Raw genomic sequence first — 11,346 nt, forward strand, 5'->3', positions numbered from 1 at the left:
GCATAAAAACAGATGCATAAATCAATGGAACAGAGTAGAGGGCCCAGAAATAAACCCACATATATACGAATAAATAATTTATGACAAAGGAGTCAAGAATATACAGTGGGAAAAAGACAGTCTCTTCAATAAATAGTGCTGGGAAAACTGGACAGACACATGCAAAGAAATGAATCTAGACCACTATCTTATTCCACACAAAAAAATCAACTCAAAATGGATTAAAACTTAAAATAGTCCTGAATCCATAAAACTTTTAGAAGAAAACATAGGCAATAAGCTCCTTGATATCAGTGTTGGCATGGAATTTTTGAATCTGACCCCAAAAGCAAAGGCAACAAGAGCAAAAATAAACAAGTGAGACTACATCAAACAGAAAAGCTTCTGCACAGCAAAGGAAACCATCAGCAAAATGTAGTGGTGACCTACTGAATGGGAGAAAATATTTGCAAATCATATATGATAAGGAGTTAATATCCAAAATATATAAAGAATTCAAACAACTCAATAGCAAAAAACAATTTGATTAAAAAATGGGCAGAGGATCTATGTAGATATTTTTTCCAAAACACATAGAGATGGCCCACAGGCACATGAAAAGATGTTCAACACCACTAATCATCAGAGAAATGCAAATCAAAACCGCAATGAAATATCACCTCCCACCTGCTATAATGGTTATCATCAAAAAGACAAGAAATAACAAGTTTTGTAGAGGATGTGGAGAGAAGAGAAACTCTGTACACTACTAGTGGGAAAGTATACTGGTGCAGCCACTATGGAAAATTTTAAAAAGGTACTTCGAAGTTTAAGAACAGAGCCACCATATGATCCAGCTATTCTACTTCTGGGTATTTATCCAAAGAAAATGAAAACACTAATTCAAAAAGATATATCCACTGCTATGTTCATTGCAGCATTATTTACAATAGCCAAGATATGGATATAACCTAAATTTCCATTGGTGGAGGACTGGATAAAGAAGACGTGCTATATATACACACAGTGGAGTACTACTCAGCCATAAAAAAGGAAACTTTGCCATTTGCAAGAACATGGAGGGACCTGAAAGGCATATGCTAAGTGAAATAAGTCAGAGAAAGACAAATACCATATGATTTTACTTATATGTGGAATATACAAAACAGAACAAACAAAGAAAATGAAACTAAACTCAGATATAGAGAACAGATTCATGGTTATCAGAAGGGAAGGGGGTTGGAGGGTGGGTGAAATGGGTGAAGGGGGACAATTGTATGGTGACAGATGGTACTAGACTTATTGCAGTAATCACTTCACAGTGTATACAAAGATTAAATTACTATGTTGTACACCTGAAACTAATGTTATGGTACGTCAACTAAAAAAAAATCTATGTGATAACATTTGAAATAATTATTAAAATGACTTACTTTCTTCTTTTTTGCTAATAATCGCAGGCAGAGTATAAATCTAAAAAACAAGGGAAGTCAGTCAGTTACTTGCAATTAATGACCCAGCACAGAAGATTACCAGGGTGATAGTGGTACAGTGATACACAAAGGGAGTGTCTTGATTTCAAGGTCTTACAACTACTGTGTCCACAATGCCATCTCCCAGCCCGACTTCCAATCTTGCCTCCCACTCCTTTCCATCCCTGGCTGTCCTGCCCTGGGCAAAGTTTTACCTCTTTTCCTCTGATCTAAGCATCTCATTCTATTCTCCAACATGATGCATAATTTCCCTTCTTCAGGAAGTATCTCATGATGGATTTCACCTGATTGTTCCTTCCTTAAATTATCTGCTTATTGTTTTTTTCTCAGTGTGTACAATCCGAAATTGTACTTGTTGAGCTATCACACTGTCTTCTAAATTTCTTCTAGGTCAGGGCTTGCCCCTCAATTGTTAGTGGTAAAGAACGAAGTTCCTTTGTTTTTAATTTTTAATCTGTCGCTGACTGACATTTTTATAAATTACAATAAAATTTAAAGGTAATACATATAATAAAGAATAGATGCGAGTCCAAATTTTTTATTATTAAATTCAACAGATTTAAAATGACTTCTCACTGCTATAAAATTTTCCAGATGCTTAATAATAATCCCTGCACTCATCTTATTGTAGCCTGGTAACGGTTTGTAGGATGGACTCAGTCTGGGGATCACACTTTGTGTAGCTCTGTTGTTGCATAGGTACTTTTCAGAAGAATGGTCACAGGTTCTCTGCCATTTAAAAGATAGTTTTCACGGGACAGGCTGGTGCATCCTATTTGCTCTGTGTGCTCATCCCTCTAATCATTTATTGCAGTGTTCTTCACAAAAGTCATCAATGATTTATCCCCTTTTTTATATAAGCCTCCCTGATAATTTTAAGTAAATTACGTCAACATCAAAATAACTATTATAAAAATGGGGATCTGGATAGAGGGAAAATGTCAAGCCACAAACAGTTTTAGTAAAGGAAACTTTTAAACAATGGTCTAGGACCAGGATTAGTTCTTTCCCTGAAACTTGTTCATCATGCTGATAATAAAGCCTAGCACAGGCCTTGCAGAGTAGGCACTTAAGAATTATTAACTAAATAAAATAATCTAATCAATGTAGCCAAATTAATGATTATAAGTAATTTTTTAAAAGTAATTTTAGCGTTTTAAATTAGTCCTGGAAGTCCCCTGGGGAAACGAATTCCGAAGTTGGTGTTATATGCCAGTGATACAACACTAGGAAAACAGTAAGAGTCTCTACTCCTCTGATTTGTTATTTTAATATTTTCAAATACACTATAGACATATAAATTTTTTTTCAGATGTACTTTGCAATTATTAGAACAATAAAATATAATTATAGACTATGTCATATTCCTACCGGTTCCTTCCCATCCATGGCTTCAAGCCAGAGTTTCCGATTAGCTTCTGAAAAGGCTTGCAATGTGATGATTCCGTGCCTATTAAAAATATTTTATATATTCAATTTACTACTTTTATGCCTTTAGACATTTATTATTTTTTAAAACTTCTTAGCTAACTTTAAAAGTAAAATTTGAAGAAAAAGCAGGAAAGAGAAAAAAGAAATGAAAAGAGAGAAAAGAAGATAGGAAAGAGAAGAAAAAAGAAGGAATTTAAAAAATGAAATCAATAAGTGTTTTAGGTATAAGACTATCTGAAGGAGCTTAGGCTCAAACTATTTCCCCTGAAATGACCGAAAAGGATGAAAAGCTACATTCACAGAAGTTCAAAAGCACTGAGACACTCCACAGTATGAGAATGATTAAGATTATGACCCAACATGGTACAACTAGTCACTAAAAATAATTACAATGAGTATATAGCAATATGGAAAGCCTTATACTATAACTAGTCAATTATTAAGAAGACACTAAAACCAAAGTGTTTACATATACAATGATCACAATATTACAATTAATACGTATAAAAACAACTCTCTCCCATGCATCCATTCTGAGACAGCTACTTGAGGATGTGCTTCAAGAAAAGAGCAAGCAAAGGGAGGAAGAAAACCAATATAAGAGAGAGAAAAATAGAAAATTCAGAAAAAAGTGAAATTAATCTAATTAATTGTGCAGGCTGTCCATAAGATAAACAGAAAACTAGAGGGTTCTGTGAAAAGGTACATGAAGAAGGAAACTTCATTTAAATATTGTGTGGTTAAAAGCCTGGAGTGAGTTAAAACTGTGATAAAGGCATATATCTCTACATAAACAGGAAAACAGCTCATTAGACTGATAGGAAAAGGGAAAATGTATTATAAAGATCAAGGTAATTTTATCTTGGAGAATTTAAGCCAGTGTAAAACACAAATAATAACAACAATCAATACTTGTTGGCTGTTTATTATGTGCAAGGCACTGTGTTATAAGTATGTCTCCTTTATTATCTCATTTATTCCTCACAACAACCCTTTGATGTGCGTACTGATTATCCTTGTTTTACAGATGAAACAACTAAAGCACAGAGTTTAACAGTGTGCTCCAAGGATATATCTAGAAAGTGTCGAAAAAAAGTAAAGAGAAATCACTAACATGTTGGTATTTATCTACATAGAAAAACCAGAAGTTCCTACCACAAAACTATTAAAACCAAGAGTTCAACAACCGTGCTGGATATAGACTGATATATAAAAAAAATTAATAGCCTTTCTCTATGGCAACCTTAACCATAAAACAAAAAAAGAGTTTCTACTACATAATTTTATTCAAAATTTAAATAAAAAGAATATACCCAAAAACAAATCTGAAAAAAATATATATGTAAAAGATATGTGGGCTTCCCTGGTGGCGCAGTGGTTGAGAGTCCGCCTGCCGATGCAGGGGACGCGGGTTCGTGCCCCGGTCCGGGAGGATCCCACGTGCCGCGGAGCGGCTGGGCCCGTGAGCCATGGTCGCTGGGCCTGCGCGTCCAGAGCCTGTGCTCCGCGACGGGGGAAGCCACAACAGTGAGAGGCCCGCATACCACAAAAAAAAATAAATAAAAATAAAAAAATAAAATAAAAGATATGTAAAATCCTTGGGAGAGTTCAACCCACCACTGATTAATTTATTGAAATTTAATAACTTTAATGGAACTCCAGTCAAAAATCCCAAAGGATGTTTTGGAGAGAAAGGGAAACTTAATAAGCAGATCTAAAGCATAAGAACACAGGGCCAAAATAGCTAACACTATTTTAAAGAAGCATAAGAACAAGGCCATACCCTACTAAATAGTTAACAAGCTATCGTCGTAAGCTATAGTATATAACAGTGTATATAGTATGTCAGAGTATATATACAGTGTACACACACACACACACACACACAAAGCTAGAGATATTCAGAAAAGCATGGTGGTAATGCAGGGGAAGAAAAATAGATTATGGAATGCAACAGAGATCAAGAAACATACTCCTCCTTATTTTGTTTCTATTCTACTTGTATTGAAACAATAAAGGAACAGGGCTAAATAATTCCACTAGATGATAAGCTTGAATACACAACCTTTGTGTCTCTCCCAATATTCTGTGGCTAAGAATGCCCAGAACAGTGTTGTGTACATGGTAGGCACTGATTTTCACTGGCTAAAGGAAGCTTATGGAATTTGCAGTTGTGTCTTATTATTCCTTGGGAACAAGGCCACTAGATTTCAAAACCATACAAAAAGGCAGGAGCCATGAACAATGTCGTCAGGTTCTTTCATTTTGATGGGGACCTCAGTCCACAATATGTACTTTCCCCTAAGGCAGTCATCTTTATTGATTTTCCAGATTCTTCTCTGAGTGATGTTACCCTTTGGTAGCACTCTGTGTCTGATTTATTTTTTTGAAAGCATCAAGCAATACTTATTTGTTGAATAAACAAGTGAAAGAATGAAATAAACATATATATTGTCTTTAAAAAAGAGACTGAAAAATAAGTACTTTATGCTGTTTCATCTATACACAGAAACAAATAATTTAGATTATTAAAAAATGTAAAGTGAAAAGTTCAAACCTTTCGACTACTTCTATGTCAAAGCAGAATCGTTTATCAATTGAATCTGTCTTTCGTCGGATACAGGATTTTAATTTAAACATTTCTGGTGAGCTAGTAACAAGGCCATTCTGAAACAAGAAGTGGAGCACATTACTGACATGATGACAAGGTGAACTGAAATATATTAAATACACCACCTAAAGTTTCCATATTAAAATGACAACTTAGACTTGTCATTATACAGTTTATGTATAAAGATCATAATCACACCCTGTCTCTATAAATACAAAGACTTCTGCCTAATGTTAACTGCCCAACTGTAATACACCAAACCATTTATTAATAAATTAATCACATATACATGTTTTATTCAAAGAATTCTGTGACATGCCTGTCTAGTATCCTTCAACATATTTACTTATAATGTTAAATTATACTATAATATGTGTGTGTGTGTGTGTTTGTATTGGAGCCGTAGGGTATTAAATGATAGCTGGCTCAAAACCTCCAGAGAGCTACCAAAATAATAAAGTTCTAGTAGATACTTGCTATAATGCTATTAGTATCATGCATACCACTTGATTCCCCTGCTGGTAACCAACTAGTAGTCTGTTGCTAAAACTAAACTAAACCTCTTTTGACAGGATCCAACATAGGCTCACTTCATAATTCTCTTCTATACCTGAAATGCCAGTCAATTTTAAGGGGAATATTTACCTAATGCCTGGTTAATTCTATTGTCTCTGGTTGCAAATCTCTCTTATTACTAGAACTCTGGCTTGGTCTATTTATTATTAGCTCACTGACTGTCACATAAACTGACTTTTGGGTAATATCTTTTCTTATGAAACTTTTAGAGTAGAAACTGGGCATGATTATAGCATTTAATAACTTCTTGTAAGGGTAGCAACCTAAGGTTTCTTTTTCTCTGGTATGTTCTCCTTTATTTTATGTCTCTTACTTTGAATTATTAGACTCTAATGAATGCCCAAGCACAATAAGTTTCAGCTGATGTATTTGAGTATGTGTCTAAGTTAGATCAACATTTACCTCTGCCATGATCTACACCACAAATTAGCTGAGTAAGTCACTTACTTTCTATTATCTTTATTTTTTACTCAGGTAAAATGAGGCTAGCCTAAATAATCTTTAGGATAACTCCCAGCTCTAGGATTCTTAGATGACGGTTCAATTATTTAATTCACAGGTCCAATTGTTTGCCATATTCATATCTTAACTCACAAAAAGAGTGTACACTACATGCAATAAAGGCGTTGTATTCTGTAGCACTTCCGCATATAAGGTACACTTTGTTCTGTACTGTTCACTACCCATGCGAGACATTCAGTGACTGATTTACTTTAGGGGTAAATAAGCATTGATTGATTTCTTCTGAGAAACTTTGTTGGCCAGCATTTCAGTAAGTAGTACACAGTGCAGAAAAGGAAGTGGCATGCAGGGGCAAACCCAGGCTCCTACAAGAGACCACCTGGAAAAAAGATGCAGACGCCATGAGCCTGGACCAGCCACTGACAGTCTCTATGGGCGGCTGGCCAACCAACAGCCCAACCAACAATGCAAACAACTCTGCTGCCAGATATAGGAGATGACACCTACCAAGGTGTCCCTACATTTAATATAACTGCTTATAAACATTCCATGGCCAAAATAAAAGGAAAATCCTGGCCACTCTTTTCAAGTCTTCAAGGTCACTAAAGTGAGAGAAAAACATTTGCCTTTTCAATTTTTAAAAATTGTGAGCACGTTTATTCGAAAAATAAGCACACATGATTTTTGTTTGTTTTGCTTCCATTACTTAAATAACAAGTTCAATTAAAAAACAAAAACAACTCACCATTTTCCCACTGGATTTCATTTCTGAAACACTCATTGTAAATGTTTTACTTCCCTTATCATATGTACAATAATGTTTAATCCATGTAAAACCAAGTGGTCCTAGTGTAAGGAAACAAACATTACAGATTGTTAATAAATGATCTGTATCTAAGTTTGTACAGTTTTCGATGCTATGAAACACAACTGAGTATTTCCATAGACCATGCAAGTTGGGAATGTTTACTGTGAGTGAGAAAGGCTAGTCTGGAGCAAGAGTGGTGCAGGGTAGAGTGTCTTGCAGCCAAACAACTTGGCTTTATTTACAGTACTGACACTCACTCTGTAAACTCAGGAGTTACTTTAGATCTGAATTTCAGTTATCTCATCTATAAAAGTGGTATACTTGCATCCTGTAGGGGTAGGAAGAATGAGAAATGACAGTCTGAGGTACTGTAACAGGTCTCCTTACTTCTATCTTTGTCCTCTATTTTTGAAACTGCCTGAAATACCCTGCTAAAAATTTAGCCAGGTCATTTCACCCCTTTGTTCAAAACCCTCCAGTCATTTCCCACATTACCCCAGATAAAAACCAAAGGCCCCACATGATCTGCTCCTCAGTGTTGATCTCACTGCCTTTTGCCTCATGTACTCTACTCCAGCTACACTGGCCCCCTTGCTGATCTCGGACTCAGTGAATGCATTTCTACCCCAGGGCATTTGCACTTAACTGGACTACTTTTCCTTCAGATAGCTGCATGACAATGTCCCTTCTTTCAGGTCTTTTCCTAAATGTCACCTTTATACAATGGCCTTTTCTGTAGAGATAGCTAATATCATAACACCCTCACCGTGATATTTCTTATCTCTCTTTCTTGTTTTAACTTTATTTCTTCACTTTACCACTGATATGACTAACATTTTACTAATTCACCCAATTTATTGCCTGTCTCCATCACTAAGGCTCTATGAGAACAGGAACAAGTGATGTTCTGCTGACTAGTATATTCTTAATCCTTAGAACAGGGCCAGACATACAGTTGTTCCTCAATAAAGATTTGATAAATGAATGAAAGAATGAATCACTCATCTTTCTCTAAGACTTTACTGACCATAGAGTTATTTCCTCTTAACACTAATCTGAAAAAAGTGAATTCAAATTACTCTTTAAAATGAAAATAATTTCTACCATTTATATTAAAAGCTGTATACGTAAACTGCTCACTTTCTTTTTCCCCATAAACACAATCTTGCTGTGGAGTGCAACCCTTTCCCACAGTGTGCCACTTAATCATCCAGTAGTCTTAAAAACTGTTTAATGCTGCTTCACCAGGGCACAGGGATGCACCATAAGTTCAATTTTTTCACGACCCAGGTAGAAGACCTTCAGCTTTTCCCCAGGGAAGCCAATTATCCTGCACCCAAATGCCGTAGAGGGCTGAGTGGGTTGAAAATGGAGTTTGTTTCCTATAGCTTCTTCATGTAGGGTCCCATCTGGCTTAACACCTGGATCTCTCTAGCAACAATTATGTACAATGTTATTGCTGGCTTGGTTTTACAACCATATATCCAAAAGCAAGAAACTGAATTGTAAAAATGCACCACTTGAGAAAAGTGTTTCATGAGCCATTTGAATTTCTTTTCTATAATAATAGTGCCCTTGGTGTCATGTTTAGCTTTAATACTTAAACCACTCCAGATTTTAAAATCATGGGGTGCAGCTATATACTTGATAATCACAAAGGATTACTGCAATTAACTTCAATTCTGTTTTGGGACCATTTCACACTATAATACTTAACAATACTTGTTGATAACTCTGTTACATGTGGTGTAAAACTCTTACAGGCTTAGAGCTGATTAGTGGAAAGTGGCTGGATAGAAATCCTTATAGTGACTTTGCTACTTAGGAAGCGATTTATGAAGCAATATTAACTGTAATTTTTAAATAAAGTTGCTGCAACACTCTGATGACATTTTAGACCCAAGGTGTTTTTTCCTGCCTCCATCTTAAGTTCAGAACCTCATGTGTGTGGCACACACAATGCTGCTTTCTTTAAAGTTGCCTGGCACCAGGCCAGGGCAGACGTTCTTAGGCAAGCAATTCTGAAGTCCCTAAAAAAAAGTCTGGGTAAATAGAATTTATTATAGCTCTAAAGTTGCAAAACAAAACAAGTTTATCTTACCCAGTGATCATCTGAGGTTGCTGAGATGATGTCTGTGGAATGGGAGGGAATTAACATTCACTGAATACCTACTAAGTGCCAACATTTTATCTAGGAACTTTTAAAGTCAGACATTATAAAGTACATTTTACATAAAAGAAAATAAAGCTTAAGAGCTGCAGATGGTGCTACTTTCTTCATCAATAGGACACGTGATTGGAGTTGTTCTTTTCAGAGGAATATGTTTCAGGAGTTGTCTTAAGAATTAAATGAGACAAATATAAATTACACAGAATAAAAAAAAAAAAATTACACAGAATAGTAAGGGCTCCTAGAAGCACAGTGGTATTATTATGCACCACTACTGATAACAGAGACATTTTACATACACTATCTCTAATTCCTGCAATATTATTATGAGATAGATATAAATATCCCTCTTTTATAAATGAGGAGACTGAGCTCAGAAAGTTGCCTACCCAGAATCACCCAGTTAACAGGCAGCATAAAATTCCAACATAGTTCTGTCTGACTCCGGACCCCATGCTCTTCCTGGTTAAACTGGAGTCTACTAGAGCGTAATTTAATGTTTGCCTAGAAGTGGGTAACATACAAACCACATATCCAGAGAAAGTGGAATGCTATGTCTAAACAGCAATAATCTGCTACCACCCCATTTACATCCATCTCCATTTATCACTCAATTTACAGCTCTGATATTTACTATTGATCACTGGTTGCTAGTTGTGTGAGTTAATCTTGTGCCTTCCACTACAGAATAAACACCCTGAAGCCATATTCTTCATCTCATTTTCTGTTCCCCACAGGACTTATTCAGTGATAGCAAGAGTACAATCAATATGTCTTAGTGAACTGGTCAAATTTTCTTAATATAAAAGCTTTCAAAGATTCCAAGTAGAAAGGGGCTTTGAATACTTGTCCCTCATAGAAAAATAATTCCAACAGCATATAAATCCATTCATTTTTTCTTTTTAAATCCCTAGGCAAGGGGAAGAGGGGTGGATGGTAAGGGGGTATTAAAGGAGGGAGGGATTATATTGGGGCATAAGAACACTTTTGAAGGTGATGAATATATTCATTATGTTGATTGTGGTGATGGCTTCACAGGTGCATACATATGGCAGAACTGATCAAACTGTACTTTTTAAATATGTGCAATTTGATGTATGCCAAGTGTACCTCGCTAAAGCTATAAAAATAACACAGGCAGATATAGAGAAAAATAGAGATGGAAGCTGTTGTGGGAGCAGGAGCTCCTCTAAAAATAGAGGAGCCCAACTGTGAGAGCCTCGAATGCCATGCACGGCCAGGCCCATCACAGCAGAGGCACAACCAAGCAAGCACTGCAGGGAGCTGCTGGAAGCTCTCTGAGAATGGTCTGAGATGGACAAGCCTGGAGGTGAAAAGAGAACAGTTAGGAGGTCACTGCAAGACTGTGGAGATGGAGAGAAGGTGTGGGTTCAAAGTTAATCGACAAGATAAATGGACAGACTTGGTCCCAGGCTACAGAGAGACACCAGAGTGGAAGATTTACCTGAGTTTTGTAGTCTAAGAGTAGATGTTATCATTTAGAGGGACAGGAACTCTCAGAAAAAAGGTCAGTACCACAAAGGGCTTTATGATCAGTTCAGTCTGACCCAGAGGAGAAGTCAGGTATCTTAGAACAAAAGATACCAACATCAGACAGGTGCATAAAACACTGCATTTTGTCCACCCATCCAGCCCTGAAATTATTAAAGGAACTATGCTTTTATTTTATTTTTTAAAACATCTTTATTGGAGTATAATTGCTTTACAATGGTGTGTTAGTTTCTGCTTTATAACAAAGTGAATCAGTTATACATATACATATGTCCCCCTATTTCTTCCCCCTTGCGTCTCCCTC

At 36.2% G+C, this 11,346-nt stretch overlaps 1 protein-coding gene across 3 annotated transcripts in view; it reads right to left on the minus strand.

The window, feature by feature from the left end:
* Positions 1-11,346, minus strand: part of ARHGAP42 (Rho GTPase activating protein 42) — a 289,662-nt gene that overhangs the window by 48,415 nt on the left and 229,901 nt on the right. For 2 of the 3 annotated variants that reach the window (XM_024115292.3, XM_055091433.1), the window contains 4 exons: positions 7,298-7,398; positions 5,461-5,570; positions 2,844-2,922; positions 1,413-1,452 (listed from right to left, as the gene is read on the minus strand). The exons of the other annotated variant lie outside the window; for it this stretch is intronic. In XM_024115292.3, coding sequence (XP_023971060.1) covers positions 1,413-1,452; positions 2,844-2,922; positions 5,461-5,570; positions 7,298-7,398 — 330 coding nt within the window. The remainder of the gene's footprint in view (positions 1-1,412; positions 1,453-2,843; positions 2,923-5,460; positions 5,571-7,297; positions 7,399-11,346) is intronic. 3 annotated transcript variants of the gene reach the window in all.

Source organism: Physeter macrocephalus, chromosome 16, assembly GCF_002837175.3.
Source record: "Physeter macrocephalus isolate SW-GA chromosome 16, ASM283717v5, whole genome shotgun sequence".
NCBI classification, from domain to species: domain Eukaryota; kingdom Metazoa; phylum Chordata; class Mammalia; order Artiodactyla; family Physeteridae; genus Physeter; species Physeter macrocephalus.